Source organism: Chanodichthys erythropterus, chromosome 2, assembly GCF_024489055.1.
Source record: "Chanodichthys erythropterus isolate Z2021 chromosome 2, ASM2448905v1, whole genome shotgun sequence".
In the NCBI taxonomy this organism is placed as follows: Eukaryota; Metazoa; Chordata; class Actinopteri; order Cypriniformes; family Xenocyprididae; genus Chanodichthys; species Chanodichthys erythropterus.
This window is the reverse complement of record NC_090222.1, coordinates 10,580,301-10,607,872: the sequence shown is the minus strand read 5'-3', so window position 1 is coordinate 10,607,872 and position 27,572 is coordinate 10,580,301. Positions and strand designations below refer to the sequence as shown.

Below are 27,572 nucleotides of genomic sequence, written 5' to 3'. Positions count from 1 at the left end.
TCTTTAATCTCCACAAGCAGCGACAGAAAATGTACAACGTTAGCACTCACTCAGAAGAGTACCTCATATGGAAAACAGCCATATACATAAACATAGTCCCCTCTTGTGGCCATTATGTGCACTGCAGTCCAACATTAACTATTGCAGTATGGATACCACAATTATAATTTTCGGGAACCGAGTTAAACATAAATTGTAACCATTGATCTCTAAGTACAGCGTCCCTGGGAAGGCCAAACAAAGGTGATTGGACTGCGGGATGAAAATAACACCGTTTCGACGACATGGCGACAAACACACTCTAAAAACGCAACTCTTGCTCTTCTCTGTGGGAGCGCAACAAGACCACGCCCCCTTTTTTGTGTATTCCTGTGGGCGGAGGTTAGTCAAAAAACTGTTTTAGTGACGTCATTAACCCTTGAGGGACGGATTGGGCGGTACCGCCCAAAATGGCATACTTTTACAAATGTGTAGTTATCTCAAAAACTATTAATGCTAGAGAGATGCTTTTTTTCCGTCTTCCTCAGATTCCACTGAAAACAGCGGTATCCAGTTTGTATATTAAACGCGCTTCCGTTATTGCGCAATACCACTGCGTAAACAGGCCAATGAAAACGATTATGTTAGGCAGATTCAACACGCAACAACCAATGTAAAAATTGCCGCTGGGAGGAATATTTTCTAACCCAATCAGAGGAAGGTTACCATGATGTATTCTAGCCATTCAGAGGACTCTGTAGCTCTGCTGTAGCCTTGTAAAAGCTCGCTGGCCTATAGTAAAAGACCGGCAGCCGGGTGTAATCAATAAGCGATCGGAGAATCAGCATCAGGTGGAGAAAGCAGAAAGCGATCGGAGTGTTACAGAGAGCGATCTGAGTATTAGTGAGCACAAAGAGATAAATTAGAGAGAGATATAGCATTATTACAGAATTGTTTTATCAAAATGGCAAGCAGTAAAAGATTTACGGCAGAACAAGCTCTGGAACAATTACTGGAAAGTGACGAGGAGAAATCTGGAGCAGACAGCTTTTACACCGGCATGCCTAGGACTGTTTGTAAAAAAAGTTAATTATTTAATTGTTCTTTACACATTTGATTAAACAATAACACATTTCTGTCAAGCAAAGAGTTTGAAAAATATATTTTTTTTGTTCTATATTCTGTGATGTGTGATTTTCAGTAATAAATGACAAAAATCTAATTTTCGTTTTTGAAATTCTCTAGTTTACTGTACATTTTCTTTCACTCATACTTCCTTTCTAAACACATTACATGCATGCTTATGGTAGCTTAGGGTCTTCTGAATCCATAGATACCAAACACAGGGTGTTCCATCTCCTTTACATATGATTTATAAGCCCAAATGTAAAAATAGAGAAAACAGACCAAAAAGGGCTTAGTCCCAAAAATAAAAAAACGCCTAGGACTGTTTGTAAATAAAGTTAATTATTTAACTGTTCTTTACACATTTGATTGAACATTAACCCATTTCTGTCAAGCAAAGGGTTTGAAAAATATATTTTTGGGTCAAAAACTTTTCACTATTGTTGTTTGAGGTAGGATTTTCAGTAATAAATGAGAAAAATCTCATTTTCGTTTTTGAAATTCTCTAGTTTATTGTACAATTTTTCACTCATACTTCCTTTATAAACATATTGCATGCATGCTTATTATAGCTTAGGGTCTTCTGAATCCATACCAAATACATGGTGGTCCATCATCATTACATATGGTTTATAAGCCGAAATGTAAAAATAGAGAAAACAGACCAAAAAGGGCTTAGTCCCCTAAGGGTTAAAGAAGGAAGTAGAGGGATGTAGTCCAAACTGGCCATTTGATGTAGGCGACTTCTGTTAAATAAAATATCTCGCTTGGCATTGAACTTCGAGCTTTAAAATTTTACAGATTTTATTTATACTCTAACAACAACATTACACACTAACTAAAGTTTGAAACATGGGATCACGAAGAACGGGACCTTTAATGTGGCAAAATCTGAATTTGTAACCATTGCAGGATTCAATTCAATTCAATTCAAAAGCTTTATTGTCTAGCCCCACAGGGGTACAAAAAAAAATTGTCTTCAGACAAGGCTCAACAACAAAAAACATTAACACAACAACAGGACAAACAATAATTTAAAAACTTCACAACAACAACAACAACAACAACAACTCATCTTACAATCCTATTTAAAATATCAGTGGCTGTCGGTACAAAGGTCTTCTTATACTTGGCCTTTTTAATCAGGGGTACTTTGTACCGTCTACCTGATGGAAGTACTGCAAATGAACTATTAAGTGGATGAGATGTATCTGCCAAAATGGCGGAAGTCTTTCTTTTTACTGCAACAGTATAAAGGTCAGACAGAGATACTTGCTTTGCTCCAATAGTTTTACCAGCAATATTTATAATCCTTAAAAGTTTGTTCTTACATTTAACAGAGATAGAACTAAACCAGGACACCATGTTAAAAGTGAGCACAGACTCAAAAAGAGATTTATACACAACTATCAAAATGTCTTTTTCAATGTTTAAACTTCTCAGTTTCCTCAGTAAGCCTAGACGTTGGTAAGCCTTCTTAAAGACACTATCTGAATGTTTCCCAAACATAAACTGGGAGTCAATCTCTGTACCCAGATATTTAAAAGATCCCACCTGTTCAACTACCTCACCATTAATTGTCAAAAGTTTAAAAAGTGTACATGCATTGCTAACCCCACAACACATTTCCTTAGTTTTATTTATATTAAGCTGCAAGGAACTCTGCTCAGTCCACGATGCAAAGGCATTAACAAAGTTAAAATAACTGTCCAGTGATTGGGTATCCTTCACACATCCCACTAGTGCCATGTCATCTTCATATTTTAAGAGCATCAAATTTTCATCATAACAGGTTATCTCATTTGTGTAAATTGAGAAAAGAATTGGGGATAAAACACATCCCTGTGGGAGACCAGTTTTCAAAACCACATTTCCAGACTTTCTACCATTCACCAGGACATGTTGGGGGCGATCCTGTAAGAAACTGTTAATCCATAAAATCAAGGTTTGATGCACTTATAATTCCTCCAGACGCCTTAAAAGTGTGTTTATGTTCACTGTTTTAAAAGCTGAAGAAAAGTCCATAAATAAAATCCTGACCCATGAATTTGCCGAATCCAGATGCTTTACCGCCCTGTCCAACAGAGTAAGAGTGGCATCCTCAACTCCACGTCCAGTTCGATAAGCAAATTGCAACGGATCAAGTTTACCAGACACTATTTGTGAGAGTTGCTGACAAACTACTCTCTCCATGCCTTTACAGAGCACAGATGTTAAAGCCACTGGCCTGTAGTCCACAAGCTGCTTAGCATGTGCCTTTTTTGGTAAAGGGATGATGGTGCATTCCTTCCAGGCCTGCGGAACAACGCCCAAATCAAGAGACAGCTAAAGGAGTTGTGTCAACACCCCCTTCAGCTGAACTGCACATTCTCTCAATACCTTGCCCTTTATTCCATCTGGCCCAGATGTCTTTTTTGGTTTAACCTGCATTAAAACCTTCTCCACATTTTGTTCCTTAATTGTCATGTGTGGTAAATCAGGATGCTCTGTAGGAGTCCAGTGCTCATCTAAAAAACTGTTATTAAAACGAGCATAAAATTGGTTCAATTCATTAGCAAAACAGACAGGATCAGGGCACTGGATATTGTGTTTCTTCTGATTTCTCCCCATCATGATATTTAAACCATGCCAGGCCATCTGTGCATTACCCATTGTAAACTTTTCCTCAACCTTGCGTTTATATTCCTGTTTAGCTACCTTAATTTTTTGTTTTAATTCTTTCTGTAAGAGTTTAAAACCAAATTCATCACCATTTAAGAAAGCTATTTTTTTAAGATTTAAACAATGTTTAAGATCTTTTGTAACCCAGGGCTTATTGTTAGGGTAACATCTCACACATTTCACCGGAATTACAGTGTCTACACAAAAATCAACATACCCAGATATTGAAGCATTAAGCATATCTACATCACTTTCACAGTCCTTAGAAAATACATCCCAATTTGTAGCTTCAAAACAACCCTTTAGTGTTTCAGTAGATTCAAAATCCCATACCTGAATAGTCCTAGTTTGCACTTTTTCAGTTTTTAATTTTTGTCTATAACGAGGTAAGAGCAGAACGGTATTGTGGTCAGATCGACTGAGAGGTGGACGTGCCTTGGAGATGTAGGCGCCTTGTATATTTCCAAAGCACAAGTCCAATGTTTTATCCAACCTGGTAACAGACGTGACATACTGCTCCAAGTTCGGCAGAAGTGTAGTGACGTCACAACGATTAAAATCACCAAGCAGAAACACTGGCTGATCTCCAACTCTGCTTACAATATTATTGAAAGTGTCAGCAATACTTTCGGCAGCCAACGTAAAATCAGGACCTGGGACGTACACCAATATCACTGTTATTTGGGTAAATTCGCGGGGGAGATAATGAGGGCGAAAGGAAACCACCGTCATTTCATAATGTTTTGAACAATCGGTTTCTCTCATCGTAAAGTTCGTTGCCCACCTGTTGTTCACAGCCATACAAAGACCCCCACCAATCGTTTTCTGAGTTTTTATAGTGTCGCGGTCAAACCGAATAAAAGTAAATCCATCTAAATTAAAATCCATTGTTTCCTGGGACAGCCATGTCTCTGTAAACAGGCTTGTGCGTCGATAATCCTCATCATACTTGATCAATGCGGAGGATCTAACATTTGATAAGATCATGGCCGGCAAGGGCAATCTACTACCTCTTCTCCGCAGTCTTTTAATTATTCGTCCTCTCGAGCCCCTTTTCCGTCGCTTCATGCCAGTCTTTCTCCATCTGTAGTCAACCAGAAGACACTTTGGGACACTTTTGAAAAGTTCTGAATCCGTTGATGGTGCAACAGCATGCAATCGCAGATCCATCAGAAGTCCACGCGGATACACCAGATTTTTCACAGGTGGCGATATGCTTACTCCAGTCGGCATTGTCCACAAGGCCATTATCGGTTGAGAAATAAACACCACAAGGCCCAGAACTGCCAAAAAATTATCCATCTCACATACAGCTTATAAATTAACGAAACGGAACGAAACACACAAACAAACTCAAACTAATCAAACAAAACAAACAAACAACAGGAGCCTGTGTCACGAGTCGCACGAGCAGCGTTGCGCCCCGGAAGTCAAACCTTTTAGCTCCTTAAAATTGATTTGACGATCTTTGAATTTAGGCTTGAATTTGGGTCTGTTCCTAACAAAATAATAATTTCATTACTTTACACGCATATATAATCAGACAGGCTAAAAAGTATGCATATTTAGTATGTTGTGTGAGGGGAGGGCTCGAGCTCGAAATTTGGCCCAAACCCGGAGTACTCCCCGCGATATCCCTGGCTGGGATAGGAACCAGCCGAGAGTGAGGAGTTGGGGTGGTGGAGGGATGCTGGAAAACTTGTGGAACAGAGCTGAGAGAAGGCTACATATATATATAGGCTTCCTCTCATGCTGATTTGTTGGATTATCTGAATGTGTTCCTCCCAAAATTGTTAAATAAACTTCATATGCATTCTGAAAATTGGATTACAGTGCACAAATAAAAATGGATTACTTTTATGATTATTTTATGTTACGTTTTTGGCATATTTTATGGTCATTACTTTGAGTCACAGTATATTGAGAAATCTCAATTATCATAAATACAATTGTATCAACCAATTAATTCCATGTCAAAATTGTATGTTTTATTGTATATGCAAGCATACAGTAAGTAAATATTTATATAAAATACATACTCATGAGGTCACATTGTTTTGGATGGATGGATGGATGGATGGATGGATGGATGGATGGATGGATGGATGGATGGATGGATGGATGGATGGATGGATGGATGGATGGATGGATGGATGGATGGATGGATGGATGGATGGATGGATGGATGGATGGATGGATGGATGGATGGATGGGATTTAATCAGCTGTCAATTGCTGCCACATAAACCTTGCATTGGTAGCTAAGATTCTAATTAGTATTGTGAGCACTGTATTAACATAATATAATGACTTGCATATAGTAGTAATGATGTTTAATATGCAGTTAGAGTATAGGTGAGGAAAAAATTAGTCAGGATGTACTGGTTGGTGTTGTATTTTATAGCATGGTAAATCACTGTTGTCAGATTCATACTATGGCAGCCTGTTTGAACATTTCCTCAATTAGACATTAGATTCCCAATAAAAAAGGAAAGCTGCTTTTCCTTCCCTGTATACACGTAACAAGTGTGTGACATCTACTGATTTTTTTTTTCTTTTCTGATCAAAGTTTGATCAAGTAGGTTTTTTTTTTTCTTCTTATTTGGGACACAGCGAGTCACATTTTCTCTTTCCTCTTTCAGCGAACTATGAGACATGACGTGACACAGAGTAGTGAATAGTAAATGAATGAATGAGTCAGTTGCTGTTGCTCTGTTCCTTCATGTACCTTGTGAGTTCAACTCCATGTTATTATAGACACAGCAGAAGCAAAAGTTATTCTTTTTTTCCCACAATGACAACAGCTCTTGTTGTAGTTGTTGTTTACTGTAGGAAATGAGGTGGAAAATGGATAAAGTAATCATATCACTAGTTTCTCTAATTTCATGTTCAAATATGTTTTTTTTAAGATTTGAATGGCTGTCCACACTGAACAAATATGTTTAGACAGTGTTGTCAATTTCACTATTTACAATGGTTGCTATGGTGGTGATGATGTAAGCATCAGCATGATGTTAATACAACAACTTCTTATACAACAGCTAAGAACTAATATCATTGTGGGGAAAAGAAAATTGCTTCTGCTCTGTCTACAATATCATGGAGTTGAACTCACAAGGTACAGTATGACATTGATAACAGTGTCTAAGCATATTTGATCAGTGTGGACAGTGAGTCAAATCTTTAAGAACATATTTGAAAACCAAACTAGATGTGTGTGAGGTGTGAATATAAAATTATAAAAAATTAGTAATATGATTACTTTATACATTTTCCAGACTGGTTTATTCTAGTTAACGATAGTCTAGACATTGGACATCTCTTGATAATGCAAAGCTTTCACAGTAAGATGAATTCATATACAGGACATATCATGAAATTATTTTCACCAACACCCATACTGAACCAAATAAACAATCACTTATAATGGTAACAAGTAATGGTTTTGGTAAAGAATCTTACTAAAGATCACACCAACCAGAACATCCTGACTCTCATTTTTTGTCACCTGTATACTCCAACTGCATTTTAAACACACCATCATTACTATTATGTGCAAGTCATTACATTATGCTAATGCTGTTCTCACAATACTAATTAGAATCTTGGCCACCGATGCAAGCGATTGTTGGTTTACATGGCAGAAAAGATTAAAAAGATAAATAGCCAACTAAGTTATTCATCATTTAGCACTTCTGTACAATACACTTCACAGCTTCTCTGGAGCTTTTCACAGTGAAGTGGTTTACCTAGAGACACAATAGTGATACATGAACTCAGTGACCTATGACCTCTATAAAAATGTATCTACTTTTAACAACATACATGACGATTATTATTTTAATATAACTGACATAGCCAAAAATGCTTGTGACAGCAACACTCTTAAGTGCAGAATTATTTACAGGCACAGTGCAAATGACTGATAGTTTATTCGTAGATCCAGAGCTTAGATTTATTCTAAGGATTAAAACTTAAGACAGACAGGAGCTTTTGGATCACATTAGACGTTACTTAACACAACTGCAAAATGCTACTGTAACACTAATCTGAGAAATATAGATTATAAAAATAAAAATAGATTTAGATGCCTGCTAAGTTTTACAAATATTGTGTTGTTCTTAGTTGTGGAAGAACATTGTCACTGCAATGCCTGATCATGTCAGTATGGCATAATTATTTATAGCACAGTTGAACACAAGTTTTGCAAACATACTATTAGTGAAAGATGGACATGACTATGATTCCACAACATGTACGTAAATGTTCATTCTGAAGCCTGATCTGTAATAAATTATTTTTTTGATATGTAAGTATGTGTATTTGTGCTGTTTATTTCTTTCATATCAGCAAAATAAAACCATCAATTAAACAGTCATATGTACATTTTTCCTTTTAGTAGCATTAAATTATAAAGTATAAAATGTATTAAAAATATAGCATTAAATGTAAAAAAATGCTCTCATTAGGCACTGGAGCTGTCAATCACTTTAGTTCAGCATGAGTTCTGTTATTTGGCCAAAACTCCTGTTATAATCATTGAAACCATCTAAACTGCATAATTAACCTCATATTTGGATTGTGTCACTTTCTTGATTATGAGAGTATTCGCTAGAGTCGTGCTGAACAAAACTCCTGCCATTGCATTCATACATTCAACACTGGTTATTGACATTAGTCAGAGTAGCGCCATATTTAATTCTTGACAAGCATGAAAATGAGGCTGTGAAGAATAAAACACAGCACGTTCAATGGATAGTACTGTTGTTTAACTACATACAGATGAAATGTCTTTCCGAAAAAAAGGGGGAAAAAAAACAGCAGCCAAAAAATCCATATAGCAGTTTTAAAAGTAGAGAGTTGTAAAAATAGCAATCTAGGACCTTTATACACGGTGTGCCATTGTAAACACTGTACATCTGTCCTTCACAGCCTCGTTTTGTTGTTCATAAACACAGTGGTGTAATGTAACGAAGTAATAATACTTCGTTACAGTACTTAAGTATTTTTTGAGAGAATCTGTACTTTACTTGAGTCTTTATATTTCTGTCAACTTTTACTTTTACTCCACTACATTTCCTAAATAAAATGTATACTTTTACTCCGATACATTTTCCCAAAGCATTTTCGTTACTTACTACAAAATAAAGTTGGAAGAACACAGACTGCAAGCAAGTGCTCGCACAACCGCGGTTGATTTCATTATACAGGTTGCATCCGTTGCTGGAGCGGCAGAGAAGAGTGCGCTGTCATTATACAGTATGAGAGCGGCCTCTAGAGGCAAAATAAAAACTATTACTGATGCCTCGTATAGTTTGTTTTGACACGTGACGTGAGGCTGCGCGCTACACAGAGCGGGACACTTCAAAAACGGATTTAAAACGAACAACAAAACGGTATGTTATACAGTGTACACTACAGTACATGTTTTCATATTATTATAAAGTAATTAGTTAGATGCTGCATTAGTGGAGAACAGTAGTATGTTCTCCGTCGAGGCTAACATTGTTTTAACCGCTTGAGGTACTACTAATGTGACAAAAATACCAACTGTTTAATGTCACGATTGTTACCATTCATTTGCATCATATCCATTTGTTCGCTGTTATGCATTCGTTATCCAGCGAAGTTGCATATTTAAACTGTATCATCATCATGCAGCGACAGAAATATTTATCAGAAATGTATTCGATTTGTTATTTGTATTGGCACTGTAACACATATTTTGATTAGATCATCATCAAGTTTTCTAAAATAGAGGCAAATAATGTGTACATATAATAGACCCATGCTATATTTTGTGTGTAAAGATGGTAAGTTTTAAGCATGGCTGTTATGAAATGGTAACACTTTACAATTAGAGTCCATTTCTAAATTAAAGGTTTATAAAAGTATTGTTCATTGTTAATTTCATCATTTACATTTTTACATTTTAAAGTTGTCTCTTACATTAGTTATAATGCACTATGAATTAACATGAACGATCAATGTATAATTAATATATTAGTATTTTTTATATTTAAAAAACACAATAAACATTTAGCATTTTTTAAATTCAAAGAAACAAAATGTAAGAAAGATTTAAAACTGAACACAATCTTGCTGCTCAAACTGTGTATAGAACAATTTTTAATATTTTTTGCTCCTTTTGTATTTTACATTTACTTATACTTTTACTTTCAATACTTAAGTACGTTTAATATATAAAAAAAATACTTTTCGTACTTAAGTACAAATAATATCACATACTTTAAAACTTTTACTCAAGTAACATTCTAAACAGTGACTTTGACTTCTACCAAAGTCATTTTCTGGTAAGATAACTATACTTTTACTCAAGTATGGTTTTCGAGTACTTTATACACCACTGCATAAACATATTAATGGAAAAAGTGTCATTACACTGTATTCAGCACAAACTAGGCTACAATAATATGTGAGGAACATGTTTGTGTTTTTGAAGGAATAACGTTTATGCGTAGTTATTGAAAAAACAAAAAACTTAAGTCACTGAAATAAAGCCAAAAAATATATATTAAATCTTTGTTCACAAGACTTCTGGGTATTTGAGGTTGTAGACTAGAGTTTTTGCTGCCTGCTTGTTCATATAAAACAATAGAGAGATTTAAATGTTCTAAAACATCTTTGGTCAAGAAACACAGTATGCGTGGAGGCATGAATCCTCGTGTATAATGGGTGATTCTCACCTGAGAAGACAAAAGAATCACATAATAATGACCTGAAATGACTTGCATATTAATGAGGCCTTTCAGTCAGGTAGGCTGTGAAAAAACCCTCTGTGATCATGTGAATCTCATCATGGTGTAAATCAAACATACAGAAAAAACAGCAATACTGTGAAATATTATTGTAGTAATAAATCCATGACACACACAGCTGATGTGATAGACTGGTTTTTACTGAACTGCTTAGCACGTGCGCACCCCTTCTACCGGTCCCTTTTTGGGACATCTACTACATCTCCCCTCCTCAGGGGCAACATTAACTTTTGAACATCTCTGTAAACATATCTTCTGAGAACAAGTAAACATGTTAGAATACAAGTGCACTTTTTTTTTTCTTCTTTTGACATCCTTATGATTGGCTCAGGGAACATAGTCTCTAAGCCACTTTGGTGGGTTCACTTGTCTTCTTGTAGGCTCTCTCTTTTTCTCAAGGTGTACTCTCTCTGTGCATGCTGTTTCAGGCACCTGTTCCACCTCAGTTTCTCTCCTAGGCACTGCAGTCTCTGGCATTCCGACAGAGAGCTCTGGTTGAACTGTTGTAGTGTCCCTTTGTGACCCTGAGACCTCTGGTGCTGGCACAGAGAGCTCTGGTTGAGCATGAAGGTGGGCTCTGTTTCTCCTAAGTTCCTCTGTTTCTGCCTGAACTATGTAGGACCTTGGTGTATTTGCCTTGCCAAGCACAGTTGCTGGTTGTTGCAATTTAGAGATCCATACTGCTTGTCCTGGTTTCAGCTCAGGCCTCTCAGTGCTTGTATTACACCTTTAGCTGTAGTGATGGGCATCTTCTCAATTTCAATGTACCTTGAGAAGTAGTCGATGACAAGAAGGTAGGTTGTGCCCTTCTGGAAGAACAGATCAGCCCCAAGTTTTTGCCAGGACAGTCTGGGTAATGGGGATGGTATCATAGGTTCAGTGTGCTGGGGTTGATGTCTCAAACATATCTCACATTGCGCAACCATTTTAACAATTTGGCTACTTAGGCCCAGCCACCACACTGACTGCTGTGCTCGAGCCCTGCACTTGGATATACCCATATGTCCCTCGTGCAACCGGGCTAACATTTCTGTCTGCATTTTCTCTGGGATTACCACTCTTTGGCCCTTCATCAAGAGGCCATTTGCAATGTGCAGCTCACTTTGATGGATCCAGTAGGGATTTATGTCTTTTTTTAGTTCCTCCTGTCTTGGCCACCCCATCTTACAATGCTCAATCAGCTGCCTGCAGATCGTGTCATCTTGTTTTCCCTCTGCTATTTGTTGTAGTTTTAACTTTGAAGCTGGCAAGTAGTGTTGTACTGCATCTACAAAAACCTGTGTTTCTCTTTCCAGCTCCTTTTCTTCACTTAATAGTTCTCTGACTATTGGGGCTCTTGACAGTGCATCAGCCGTGACCAATGCCTTGCCTGGGACATGAACTATGTTGTATGAGTATCTCAGAAGTCTTAGACGGAATCTTTGAACCCTAGGAGGCAAGTCATCCAATGCCTTTGTCCCCAAAAGTGCCAACAATGGCTTGTGGTCCGTCTCTATAGTGAAATTAAGGCCAATCAGGTATGAGCTGAGCCTTTCACAAGCCCATGCTACTGCCAATGCCTCTTTCTCCACCTGGGCATATTTCTGTTCTGTCTCTTATCCCCACGACAATGCGATCACGTATTAATTTGTCTTTCAAAAGTCCAAAATTACAATGTTCTGCTAGCTTATGGATGGCCGTTATAAAGCTATCCGCAGACTCGCCAGGTTTTTGTTTATGCATATTAAACTTAGCTCTCTTGAAGATGACGTTATGTTTCCCCACAATGTGGCTATTGAAACCGTTCTCCACTGCTGTGTAGTTGAGCTTTTCTTCTGCATTTAAAGTGGAAGCATTTAAAATATCCTCTGCTTCATCACCCATAAAGTAAATTAGAGTATTGACCTGGAATTCGTCATCTCTCTTGTTCAATCCTGACGCAACACGATATCTTCGGAAACGTCTGATCCATCTCGGCCAATCTTTGCCATCGGTACAATCGAATTTATCAGGAGCGCTGACATGAAAACTCTCCGTGTGTACGCGAGCTGGCGCTTCGTTCTCAGTCATGATGTAAACAATGCAAAGTTCTTTGTAATCTGTAAACGTTTCTCGGGCATCGGAAGAATATCGGACGTGTTCGCCCAGTGTCCCTTTATTACTATATCAAATCTTCTGACACCATGTAGTAATAAATCCACGACACACACAGCTGATGCGATAGACTGGTTTTTACTGAACTGCTTAGCGCGTGCGCGCCCCTTCTACCGGTCCCTTTTTGGGACATCTACTACAATTATTACAATTTGAAATAATGGTATTCTATTATATTCTTTAAAATATAATGTATTTCTGTGATGCAAATTGTCTGAACAATTATGTTACCTCTATGGCATTTCATATAGGCTTTTAGCTTAAAAGCATGCACATTTGGAGAAATATTGATGGATTCTCATGTGTTTGTCAATTTTCTATACAGAAGAGTAATATCTATTCAGGATTTATTGTCATTACTATGAGTGCTGGATACTGTATTTTCAATTCATACTTGCAGCCGGAGGGCGCTCTGTACACCTTTAGTCCACAAATGCCTGAGCACTAAAGAAGAATAGGCAATACAGGAACTAACCGAACTAACAGAGGACAGAGGTCGCTAACTATGGCTATTCAAAACACTTTTCAAGACAATAAATACACAATTGAGATGATGAATGCATGTATTGACTCAGAATTTGCGTCTGAATAGCGTTTCCTCTGTGGGCGTGGCCGCATTAGTGGATATTGAGCTGAATCACGGATTTCTGACATGGCTCTCTTTTCATACAGATTACATAAACACAGAATGTTTGTTTTCGATTTTACTTACACGATTTAAAACCTGACATTTCAACGTTTTTTTTTTAGATATAAGTCTAATTTTTTTGTGATTAGTATTCACTAAGTTACAGTTCATTTTCTGAGAACTATCAGATTGGACTTCCTTCAGAGGGAGACGAGAGATCATGCATCATGTTAGTTTTCTTTATTTTACAAAAAGCACATTTTGTTTTTACTCTGAGTGTACACAAATAAAAGAAGATATTCCACAGATTAAAATGGTGTATAACTCTTAATTGTATGTGCAACATTAACAGAGTATTTTGAGTCTCTTTCACACTGGTAAGAAAAAAAACGCGGTGGTATCGCCGGCGATACCCTCAGACCTCAGAGTGTTAAAATGGTGTATAACTCTTAATTGTATGTGCAACATTAACAGAGTATTTTGAGTCTCTTTCACACTGGTAAGAAAAAAAACGCGGTGGTATCGCCGGCGATACCTCAGACCTCAGAGTGTTAAGCATTGGCCCCAAGCTCATGCCCATGACAATTCTTGAGTACTGGGCCTATCTAAGGCTTCCTTGATAGTCTGGTTGTGTGAGATATGTACTCCCCTTGGTTTAAGGGTCCTTATGTTGAGCTTGGGGCTATATGAGAGTATTCCAAGCCAATGGGTTCTATGTAAGATGCTTGAAGCTAAATTCGTGGTTGGCCCTTTCTGGGCCTCCTCGACAGCAGTCCCTTCATGTAGAGCTAGGTGTCTAGCACTTTAGTAACCTGGTTCCCTATACTGTAGCTTTGCAGACTGAGATCATGTTGTAGGCCCCCCAGGAGCCTCCTTGGGAAGTAGCCTTAGAGCTTGGGTAATATTTCCTTTCAGTTGATCTTTATCAGTACTACCCTTGTTTAGAGGGTTGTTCCGAAGGGTACATGCTCCCTGAGGCTGGTCTAAAGGTCAAGGGCTTTCTGCAACCTCCCTGGTACATCATCTCTTTTTAATAGAGCTGGAGGACCCTCTCTAGTGTCTTATGTAGAGTACCCAGCCTCCAAAGTGCTTTGGGACTCCTGATCCTGGGAAACCTCATTGGGATGGGCGTTGTAACTCCCCTCATTTGCAAGGGTTGGTATGCTGAGTCGTGCTCCCCAGGAGGCCAGTCTCTTTATTGTGAGACTCTGTTTAAAGAAACAGACAGGTTGTTGGCTAGCTAGCATCCCTGGTGGCTCTGGGGGTTGACGTATGACCCCCTAATAGTGACTGTCCAGGGTCTTTCTACCCATGGCCATATTCCCTTAAGGAAACCTCTTTTCAAAAGAGAATGGAGATTTTGGTTCCAAGCCTTGAACAGCCATGACCAAGTCCTTCTGTTTACTCTGCAAAGGTACATTTTCATTGAGTTTATAACTCGGGGAGTGGCTGTAGGGAGTACTGTCACTGACAGTCTAGACTGTGACGAGAAGGGGGGTGGCTCTGGCACTTCAGTAGAAACTCCCATTACTGGCATGCACTCCCCTCAGCATGGCGGCATGGGTATTTCGTTCCCCAATAGTGTCTCAGGATGCAGTGCGAGTTCCCTTTCAAAAGGGAATGTCTTGGGTTACGACTGTGCCATGTGCTATGCTTCTGGGCTGCCTGCACAATCCCTTCAGACGAAGAAGTGAATGACATGTTCTCTAGGTGCACCTTATATACTTCCTGGTCATGCTAGTAGTAACATCATAGTCTGTCGCCGGCCAATATGATTGCCATGATTAAACGTGCTTCAGACATCAGTCACGTTGAGGCGTTTCCCAATAGTGTCTCAGGACGCAGTGTTTCATTCCCTGTTTTCAGGGAACCAGGGTTACCATCGTAACCCGAGACATTTTCACTGTAGCATTTTACAGTCTTTAACAGTTAAAATTACAATTATTTTGACAGTATTTAAGATGTAATATGAATTATTTAGCATGTAAATTTGATGAACATGCGAAATATTACATTAACATAGTCATTACTCACAGAATCAAAGTAATGTATATCTTCTTGTAGCTACTTACAAAATAACCACGAGCACCACTCTTCAGTAACCACAAAGACCAACAAAACAAACTCTTTTAAATGTCAAACAAAACTGCATCAACTCCCTTGGGTCGGCAGTCACGCCGGCGATACCACCTTGGTTTTTTTCTTACCAGTGTGAAAGAGACTCAAAATATGTTGCACATACAATTCATGACCCCTTTAAGTTGTGCAGCAATGCAATATACCTAATAAAGCCATATTGGTTTGTTAATTTGTTGTAAGAGTTGTAACATTTTTATCTACAATTACTGTTCAACTTAATTATGAAAGATGCAGATTGAATTTAAAATCCACTTGGCTCACAAATCTGAGAAGGTCCCAACATATCACTGTTCCTTATTGCTGCAAGTGTATGAGAAGTGTATGTATTTCTGCGTGTAGGTCAAAGGAATTGAAAATGGAGAGGGTCAAATAATTATTTGCAATTAAATTAAATGGGCATTCTGCAGTATCCATTCAGTTAAAATTGCATCAACCCATTCATCATTTGGATTGTATTGCTGTCCTCCCATCCAACACCCATTTAAACCTGGGGCTCTACCATCCTCATTACACACTAAAGTGCATAAGATGTTATTTGCTGAGCGCCCCACGGGGAAACGCTAAACCACAATGAAATTTAACCATGCTTTTCAGCCAGTGACACCAAGATCAGATCCAATCAAATCACCATGAGCATCACTGAGACAGAAAACTATCACAACTCTGTAACACAATACAGACAAAACTGTCATTCTAATTCAGCACCTGAAGGCATCATACAAAATAAAAGGTTTCAAAAAACTTATCAGATTTGGAAAATGTTGAGAGGTCAGAAATCCAGGTATTCAGGCATTCTTTCTGTGATTCTGAGCTTGTAAAGATGGATAAATTGGACATTCCCAGTATTAAAACAGTCTAGCAGACTTTCAGCTATGTGAATTTTGACCTTGTAATTAATTATGGCCCGGGCATTTGTTTCACAGTAGAAAATGAAACTAAAGAGACGGAACAACAACAAAATACCGGAGACAGCAACGGCCACAGACACCTGCGTGCCCTTGTTTGAGGGGGTTATGAGATAGCCGCAACTTTAGTTTAAAATAATACAAAGACATTTTTATTGGTAACAGGGACGTGCACAGGAATTTTGAGGGGCAGTTGCTCTGACCTAAAAAAAAGGGCACTCCCCAATCGCTTCTCGGGTCGACATTAACACACTGAAAACAATTATATTCAGAATTAAAAATATTTGTATACCACTTTTTAATGTGTGATTGTGTAAAGGTTTTCACGAGATACCAAATTTCGCGAACTTGCTTCCAATACTCGTTCTCATGGAGGCGCGGTGTGCACGGAGGGGAGGGGCTGTGCGCGCGCGAGTATGTGAGAGAGACGCTTGAGTGAGAGACGCAGGGAAATGAAATGCAGCTGAACGTTTGCTCTATGAAAGACATTGACAAAGACGAAAACTAAGGACATTTAATCTATAATTTTATTTTATTTTAAATAGTTTTCCCAAACACACATTACAGTTTTGGTTAGTTATCGTTTTTTTGTAATGCCTCTATTTTATTTTTATTTCAGTTAACGACAATGTTTTTTCCCACCTAGTTTTCTTTTTTTTCGTTCGTTTTCGTTAACGATTATAACCTTACTCACCTTTCCGACCATGTTAAAGGCCCTTTCACACAGGACGCGGCATGGGCTGCGCAGCCGCTGGGCTGGCCAGAGCACAGTAGGCGGAGTTTTCCAAACATGTAGCGGGAGTTTTATACATAGTCATTTGATTGTTGTTCCACCTTTCGGTCAGCAGTAAAGTATATGTCCCGGGCCGTGCTAAGAAGTGAGCAATAGCAATAGCCCTGCTTGTAAGAAGAAGAAAGAGAGCAGCTCTTGACAGTGTCTGTCATGTCTCCATGACACAGCTTTTCTCCCGATGTCACTATACGACCAGCAAACTTGTATTGTATAGCTCTGGAAATTACAACTCAGTAAATAGCTGTTCATCCATTTTCCTTTCCGATTGTTTAGATGCTCCGTTTCTACTGGCCGCGCGGGTAATCGTCACAGAGCGCTGCGGCAAAAGTTGAACTATTTTGAACTTTGACCGCGGCGTGCGCGGAAGCTGTGCTGCGCTGCGCTGCCCTTGCGCTTTGGCCGACGCCTTCCTCGCGCAGCGCAAGCCATTGAAATGAATGGGTTTCATACCGCGTCCTGTGTGAAAGGCCCTTAAGTCGTCTCACTCGACAACCGCAACAATCTCCTTCTAGTGCCGCTCATGCAGGCTCAGCTCAGGTGCCGGTCGCGTGCAGTGCTGCAGCCACTTAAACAGAGTTTGCCCTTCCCCTACTGACTTTCACTTTCGGACGGGTGCCCGAATATGGAAGTGAATGAGGCTTTGCGAATTTTTTTTATTTATTTATTTATTTTATCTAGGCCTACGTGAAATTCTGCATCCATTGTACGATTGTTTTATTTATTTTTTTCCACCTCGGAAGGGCAACGTGAGTCGAGAAGGGCATATGGGCAGTTGCCCGGGCAACCTGAGCAACCCCCCTGTGCACGTCCCTGATTGGTAATATATTCACAGATTCGAACTTCCCAGATCAGTAAATCCTGAGCTAAACGTTGTTTAAACACAAATGCAGCTATTTACAATCATATTAACTGATAATATATTATCGATAATATCTTTGTGAGGGAACACATATATATCTTTGTGCGGGAACACAAAAGTTTTGCGAGGGAATGCAAAAGATTTAAAAAAAAAAAATGTCCTCCCATCCCAATTTTTTTCCACCACCACGTCCCCTTTAGGGGCTCCGTAGCATTCATGCTCACTATTGAATAAATTATACAGTTTGAAAGGCTACAAGCTTAACTGTATATGCTATATGCATAAAAAAGAAGTATACTTTGCGCTTTCTTGGTTACTGTACGTGAATCACAAAAACAAAAAGTTTTGAAGATGTTCTCTCTCTTTCATGCAGTGAAAGCAAGGCTGTCAAGCTTCAAAAATGACACACACACACACAAAAAAATAAAAACATCTTAAAGTAGTCTATGTGGCCTGTGTGCTAATATTAAAGTCTATGATATCTTTGAGCACAGATTTCATGAATCATGATGAAATTAGAAAGTATGCTTAGAACAGAAGTCCACCCTGTTTCACCAAAGCCCTCTGATGAATTATGAAAGAGATTTCCTAATCAAATCTGTAATTTTTTAACAGACAACTTTGACTGATTCTATGCCCTAAACACTCATTCTACCATGTGTGGATAGGGGTACAAGTGTTTCACTGAACCTAAATATTTAGTACCAAAAGAAATATAAAAAAAATATATATAAAAAAAAATAGTTTGTGTTCTATGAACTTAAAATAGTTTGCATGTTTATCATTCCTATTGTGCCAACCTAAACAAATTGTGTGGAAAAGTTTTCCTTAATTTAAGTTAAATTTATTGAACAAAACTATTTCTCATCCATCATTATATTCAATGTATACTAAATAAAAAACTGGTGTCAGTACTGACATATGGTTATTACCCACTGAGTAAAGCAACTAAACTCATACCATAACTATCATACACTGTTAGAAATTACCAGCATTTCACAATAATTAACAGTATTATTTTACAGTAACTTGTTGTAATTAAGTTTCCCTGTAATATCCCAATGAATACCTGTAAAAACTACAGTTTCCTTGGATTTTACAGCATTTAACTCTTATTTTACAGTAAAATCTTGCAATCTAAAACCTGCTGTTATATCACAACAAGGTCTGTAGTATCACAGCAACACAGTGAAAAAAATTAAGGATTTCACAGCATTAAACAGTATTATTACAGTGAAATATTGTATTGAAATATGCACTGGGAAGTCACATGACATAACCGAACTGTTTGGTTTTGAACTGAAGGCGCCGTCGTGTCCCTCTTCTATTCCGGGCTGAATGAGAAGGTGAGTTTGCATCACTTACACCCATGTTATTTTAATATAATTATAATATTTACTTTCAAATAAACGTTTATCGCATGACACAGTTCACATTTTGTTAGCAAGTGCCCAGAATTGTTGAAAGTTCTCTCACAGCATTTGCTAATAGTAATGACGAGAGTTTCGCTATAATTTTTCATGTTACTATCACCGTTTATAAAACCAATGATGGGACAAACATTACAATCTATGCGTGCACATTTCTGTAATTAGTCAAGGTTATCATAGATTAGCAGGGCTAACCGTTAGCTTTTTAACTTTAATAACTTAGTGATTCAAACGGTCCATTAATTTTTTTTTTTTTCCAGCGGATATCCTAGTTAACGTTACAACAGTTAACATTTTGTTAGCAAGTGCCCGGAATTGTTGAAAGTTCTCTCACAGCTTTTGCTAATAGTAGTAATGTTAGTAATGACGAGAGTTTCGCTATAATTTTGCATGTCACTATCACCGTTTAAACAAATCTGGTGTTTGTAAAGTTTATAAAACCAATGATGGGACAAACATTACTATTTATGTGTGCACATTTTTGTAATTAGTCAAGGTTATCATAGATTAGCAGGGCTAACCGTTAGCTGTTTAACTTTAATAACGGTCCATGAAAAAATATTTTTCCAGCGGATATCCTAATTACAACATGACTGAGCTAACTGGAGTAAGTCGTGTTCGACAACGGGAGGGTTTTAACACTGGGGTTCCCACTTGTCCTGATATGAATGAATAATAATTGTAAAAGTTTAAAATGCACTTTACATTGAGAGAGCAATCTCAAAGTGCTACAAAAAAAACAATATATACCACTATAATTTTTGACATATGGCTAAAATTAAATTACGATCAATGATCATAATCTGCATTCAAACTGAAATTCTTATTGTTGGTTGCCTTTGTGTAATTTCTCCTTTTTCTTTCCAGGTCATCAGAGGGGGAGGCTAACTATCCTGTTCAGTGTCAGGCTAAGAGTGAGGAGAAAAAGATTAGGTAGGTGACTAGTTAACATGCACCACAATGTTCAACTGTAAATTTGTTGGCTGTGACCATGTGTCTGAGAATGTGTGTAACTATGTTCAGCACACAAAACAGATGAGGACAGACCATCCTGGATTACTGTGCAACCCCAACCCCAAGATCTGTGATGTTCTGGCCTGCTATGATCCAGACTCTGACAAGGCTGTCTGCATCCTGCTGCTCCTAATGTTGTACTTCAAAGAGCCAAAAGAGAGCTTGATGCTTGAAGTTGATGTAAGATTTTTTATTCAAATATTTAAAATGCAAAATGATTACATTATCAACATTTACCTTGCATGATTTACTACCTCTGACCAATGAACAATATTTATCCTTCATCCTAAATCCATGCTATTGTGTATTAACTATGTTACAGCCATGTGCCACTGCTGTGAACGTCAATACTGCAGAACTCCCCGGCAACCCCTGCTTGATCATTCAAGGTAATGTTACTTTGATCTAGTATCAACATTTCTAACTCATTATTTTGTTTTCATTCTAGAAATCTACATGACCACAATAAATAATATTAATTATAATAAGAATTACATTTGTATAGCCCTTTGTCTCTTAAGCAGATCGCAAAGTGCTCATAACACATAATGTTGTATCTGTTCATTTCAGGTGACATGATGAAGCCGTCTGGATGGCTTATATCCATCGAGGGACATGTCGTGATGGGCCCACACCCTTTCTTTTTACACGGAGTAGTTGCTTTCTTCAGCAGCTATTACGTATTCAACCTTGAGTATCCTGCCGCTGGATCTTCGATGCAAACCTAACCTGAGGCACCTTGGCTAAAAATGGCAAAAAACAATTATGGTGAGAGTAAGATCTAACAAGTTTGGATTATAAATCTATTAGGGTTTGATGTAGGGAAAAAGCACAGCAAAAAGCACACCTTGATAAATGCTGTCTGCAATACATACTGCAAGTCTATTTAAAACTGAAACTATCTTTGCTTATTAACAGGTGCTTCCTGGGCATCAATCCTGAAAGAGGCTCAAAGACCAAGAAGCGGACAACAATGAACCCTCAAGTGAGCACCCTTTTGAGGAAACTTTTTGACTTTGAGTGGGCATCATAGTTTTTTTTTTTTTACAGCGGTAGTTGTCAGGCTCAGTTTTGAGTAGCCTTGTTCTTTTTGTAATTTTTCAAGACAACTTTGCACTACAAGATTTTTACACAATGCTGTTGCGTGTGGACTCATTATAATGTTTGAGACTGAGAGGAGCGCCTGACCCCTTTACGACATTCCTTCATCACTCTCTCCCTTGCTCTCTTATCTTGCCATGAAGGCATCATTCCCATCCTGTCCATTACTGTTATTGTGACACAGCTAGTTGAATAGTTGAATTTTGAACAGGTAGTTGAATTGCAAGTTTGCACAATTTCTCTGCATTTTCTGCATTTTAAGATGGCTTTTATGACTAGAAAGTTTAATTTCTTGAACTCTTGAAGTTCTTGGCATCTGCTGTACATTGAAAAATATTTATTTGTTAATAAATATGCCATTGGGCTAACGTTGACTTTACCTCAGAGTTGTTTGTTGGGGGGAGGGGGTTAATTGTACAATGATTGTAAATTCACAGTAAATTATTGTCAACTTGTACATTACTTTCACAGTACACACTGTAAAAGTACAGGGCCTTGTTGTAATGATGTACAGCAAAAGATTGTAATTCCCCAGTAATGTACTGTAATATCACAGTAATTGCTTTATCATTGAAGCTGTGAAGTTACAGTATACAGTTGTGCTTTTACAACAATGCATTGTAATATCACAGATATAAAATTACAGTAAATTGCTGTGAGTATATTTCACAGTATATTGCTGTAATCCTTACTGTGAAAGTCATGCAAAATTTATCCAATTATTTACTGTAAATTTACAACGAAAAATTTTGCAGTGTATAGCTGCCCACAGCCTAAGCAAGCACAAGCACCGCTCCTCGGCAGAAAGTTAACCACAAAATTCAAATACATTACAGAAATTCTTCTAAATGTCCAACATTACTGAACATTAAAGGGATAGTTCACCCAAAAATTAAAATTATCCCATTAATTACTCACCCTAGCCATCCTAGGTGTATATGACTATCTTCTTTCAGACAAACACAAGTTAAATTAAAAAATATCCTGGCTCTTCCAAGCTATATAGTGGTAGTGAATGGTGATCACGATTTTGAAGCCCAAAAAAGTACATCCATCCATCATAAAAGTAATTCATACAGCTCCAAGGGGTTAATAAAGGCTTTCTGAAGCCTTGAATATCCATATTTAAAACTTTATAAACGAAATTAACTAACTTCCGGCAAATGGCCGTACACATCAAGTTATGTCAAAAGAGTGACTTCTGAAGTGACTCTGATTGTGTCTGTCTGAAAGAAGATAGTCATATGCACCTAGGAGGGCTTTAGGGTGAATAAATCATGGAATAATTTAAATTTTGGGGTAATTTTTTTTAATTTTAAGGATTCCGATTCCGGTTCTGCTTACCAAATCCGGTTCTTATCGATTCTGGATTCCAATTCCAATATTTTTTTTTTATGGAGAGAAAAAAAAAGAGTAATATTTTTATCTTTTATTCTTGCCACATTTAGGCTATAACCAGTAGGCTGAAACTGTTTTTGTACCTGAGTGTGAGACGCTCCTATTGCTAAGCTGTATCTGGTGCTTTAGGACTCGCGGCTGGGTTAGAGTTCACAGTTCGTTATTTCAAATGTAGGTATGCTATTTCAAATGTTCGTTATTTCAAATGTTTCCAAGCGCACCTATATGCTTTTCAGAATGCCTCAAGTGCACCGCAGGTCATGTGACAAGAACCAACTGATCAGCTTTGGCCTTTCCGTAACAACATCAAAAGCTTGGCCGGGTTTTATTCCTCATCTCCATAAATATATCTAGTAAAGCTAATGCAAGGGCTAGAAATCAATTAATCCTTTGCTGATACTTCCTCGTCATCTTGCAGAGCACAGTTCATGGTTGCATAGCAACGACAGACGCCACGGGAGCGAAAGCGAAAACTGTCCTAATGCAGTCCCTTGAAAAGCATGCTGGAAACTACAGATCCACTGCCCAGTTAGTTATGCCAACAAAAATTTATTTATGTAGTCTCAACACAAATGGATTGAGTAAATTTCACTATTAAATATATTTTGATGAAATTACAAGTTGTGACAAAATGTTTAAAAATTGTATTGCTTTACCTTATTTTAATAAATGAAACTGAACAAGAGATGTTGTTCATGTATATCTCTGTTTAAGAGCTGGGATGGGAAAATATTAGGTAATGTGACACTTTCCTCTTGCAATTAGCTATAACGCCAAATGTGGCTTTAGGTACAGTGATTGAGATGCTGACTGGAAGAGTAGGCAGAAAGATCACACATGCTGCAGAGATTCTAGCACAGTTCTATGAGAGCCTTTCCACCCTGGTGCCCAAAGAGGCAAAAATCTGTTCTCTCACTGTTGGTGTACTAATACCTCACAGAGAAGGACAGAGTCACACTTTTTCTCTATTTCAGAAAACAGAAAACATTGTCCAGTGAATGCGTTCAACTTCCACTTAAGAATTTAAACTCAAAAAAAAAAAAAAAAAAATTCTATTTGTTCATTTGTTTGTTTGTTCATATTAATGTCACATTTATTAAAAGAAGTTACAACACAACCAAATTTATGGTTTCCATTTCTACAACTTTAACAATGCAGTAAACCTATTTTCAGAATAATTTATTTGCTACTACTGTTGATTTGCTTATTATTATTATTATTAACATTTTTTCAAACTTTAATTTAAGCTGAGTTGTTGCTGAAAAACAGATCACACAATTTGTTTATTATTATTATTACTATTATTTTGTTTATATATGTGCGTGTAATAGTAATAATCCTAATAAAGGTTTTATTGTTTTTTTATACATTGGACTTCAGTCCCCACTCCCCACAAGTTCACATGATATGCACAAAACTGCTACTTCGGAGGCATGCTAATGTTTTTCTCGCTGCTAACTGTTTTTTTTTTTTTTTTTCTTTCCCAAAGATGCCTAGCAGCAGTTTGCCAAAGTGCCTTTCAGTCTTGTGCCTGGGGCATTCCAAATGTTACAGAATGCACAGCTTTCAACACTCTCTCTACCCAGGACCAAAAGACATTGCATGAAAGGGAGGGAAAGAAATCAAGACTGTATGAGAAATAAGGAGTAGAAACAGTATTTGGCAATAGTGAGACAGTCTTAGACAGTAAAAGGACAATGGAAATGGAAAATTCATTAAGGGTTCATTAAGGGTTACTGTTCATATAAATGTTGACCTTTTACACAAAATTTAAAATACATTATACTATTGTGTGCACTTTACAGAAATTGGCTTTTACTGAGAGGTCATATTTGCTTGTTTATGTGTTTATTTGAAGATGGGAGCAAGTTAGTTTTCTGGATTTTATGTGTAATGTGGTTCACGACAAGGAAAATAAGAAGAGATTGAAACAAAATGACTTTGATTTTTAGCATATGATAATGCCTAAATAAGGAACATTATACCAAGTCAGTCTCATCTAATATTTACAGATAGAGATAGTTATATTTAGTCTTGGGTCAACAGATGTCCTCGTTTTCTGGGGACACTCAATGTTTTGGATGGCCTTCCTCAGCTGGAGCACTCACACTAAAATAATATCTAATTCAATATACATTTCATATGTATATTGTTAAATAAGTGTAATTTTAAATTAATTGTTAAAAGTTTCACAAAAAAACTTTAAAATGACATAATTAGATCAACTTTACCTTTGTGTCTAAAGTTCACTGAGGATCATGTTTGTGTATGAAAAATGTATATGTAAAAAAAAAAAAGGCCTCATATTTGCACAAATGTCATGCAATAAAGAGAGAAAGTACTTGCATTATTTAGATGATGCAAATTATCATCAATTTAATTTTGTTTGACATTTATTTACAGCATTCAGTGTAGTAACTAAAATTGTCCTAGTTTTTTAACCCTTACATTTACCACTGAACTAGAAATTATCTTATGTCCCTTTTTTTATTTCAGAAGTCTGGTCACCTTAATTAAGACTGATACTGTAATTTGCATGAATTATATATGAATATCAATCATATTATCAAGACACCCAGAGTTGTTTAAAATTAATTTATCAATATGACAATAGGCATCCAATTTATTAACAAAAAGCATCACTAGCTGAAGCATATACGTAATTGTTCTCACAGACACACTATCACAATTACATGCAAGCAGCAACTGGCAATGGTCTCAACCGACAAGGCAAACTTAAGCAGTTGGCTCACAGTGTAAAGCTCACAGCTCTTGGCACGCACATAGCAAGACAGACGGGAGAGCGCTCACCTGCCACACCAGGGGCTCCACATGGTCGACTGTAGAGGAGAGGCAGACACTGAGGACAACAGTGTGAGAGGATGCGGTGAGCACGCTGGCTATGATAGCATCTCTCATGGAGAAGGGAAGCATGGTGTATACAATAAAGATGATGAACAAGAAGAATGACACCTGTAATAAACAGAACAAGAGACAGTAAAACATTACGGAAAAAAAAAAAAAATGTGGTTATTTTTGGTTATGTCAGGTGTTAGTTATAAAAGTTGTACTTTTATTTGTGATTGATTAAGTTTCATATCAACTGGCCAAAATAAAGCTTTGAAATTGTGTGTTTTGCTTTGTGCTAAATTTGGCTGAAAAACCTTTAAACAACTAAACACATAACATGACCTACTACAGCATATGCTCATTGAGCTTCTTCCAGGTCAATAAAAAATGTAAACCCTAACCCTATTTTGTAGGCAGGACTCAGATATGTGCCTATATGAAATGAAATGAAATGAAATGAAATGAAATAAATAAAATAAAATAAAACCCTGCCTGGAGTATTAACATATTCACTAGAGTAAAAAAAAAAGAATGACAACTCACTCTGGTTTCCCCTATAATTGTGATTTTGTTGATAGTGTTATGCAGTGTTGAATTGAGTTCAGTAGAGCATTATCAGTCTCTTGTTCTCTGTTTTGTGGGTGACAAGTTGTCAAGACTGATGATTGATATGTTGTTTAGAGTTCCATTGTGTTGGTTTAACTATGATTATATAAAGTCATTTTGTTTATACAAAGCCTCCAGTGACACCGGCATACTAAAAAATACAAAGTTCTATCATGAAACCCTAGATGGTGCAGGCTAATAGGTCATTAACTAAATCTGCTTGCAATCACATCATTCTCTATAGAGCACAGCTAACTGGCTCCTGCTGTATCAGTAGCCAATGAGCTCGCTCCTGAATCTTTAAATGCTTATTTGGCATTTGCTGCAGCAGTTGCAGCTTGCTCAGAAACCCTCCACCTTCACTAAATTGTACAGCAGCAGCATATCTTACTTATTCACAGTCTCGTACTTGCTCTGCAGCAGCAATAACAGCAGCAGCAGCGTAGCAGATCTATTATCCCAAGACCAAACATATCAACACTGTCATAACTATTACCATGCCAAACACTCTGAGAGTTGTCATGACAGAACTAGGATTATCATAAAACATTCATGTACACCTGTGAATAGGATTAGGTACTCAAAAAGTAATTCACTATAGATTATAAATTGTAAAAACACTGTTTTTTATTTTTCCACTCAACAAATTCAAAATAATTGTACTGTCACATTACTGGCACATTTTCATATTTCTTAGAACTATTGGCTGAATTACCTGGATTTTGCAGTGTTCGCACCACAGAAACTAGAAACGATTTTAGTTCTAGGAACTCCTTTTGGGGGAAATAAATTAGCTCCTACTTCAGAGTAGGGTCTAAACCAACACTATAGGAACTATCCGTGACATAAGTGTACATTGATTGGTCAAACGCATGTCAAACACCGGCAATTTTAAAAAGCCATGTAAACACATTTACTTCATGAACATGGAAAACAGCGATAACGGCATATACCTGTTGTCTGCAGGGTTATGTTCTTTTCTCCGCCTCAATGATATGTAACACTGAAAGTTGTCTTAGGAGATGTCGTCTCTTAGCCCCACTTTGTGCTCTTTCAGTCGCGTAAATTATGCATTTACATTCCATCTCCATTATCACGAATCCCACAACACACAACAAACACAGCTCCGATCACGGCATCCTCCATCCACTGGTTTTTAGCGTTTGTAAATGT

The 27,572-nt window shown here is 37.5% G+C and overlaps 1 protein-coding gene across 1 annotated transcript in view; it reads right to left on the bottom strand.

Annotated features, from left to right (window-relative positions):
• The window catches only part of adcy2a (adenylate cyclase 2a), a 144,340-nt gene that overhangs the window by 48,792 nt on the left and 67,976 nt on the right, over positions 1–27,572 (bottom strand). The window contains exon 3 of the mRNA XM_067392492.1: positions 25,755–25,916. Coding sequence (XP_067248593.1) covers positions 25,755–25,916 — 162 coding nt within the window. The remainder of the gene's footprint in view (positions 1–25,754; positions 25,917–27,572) is intronic.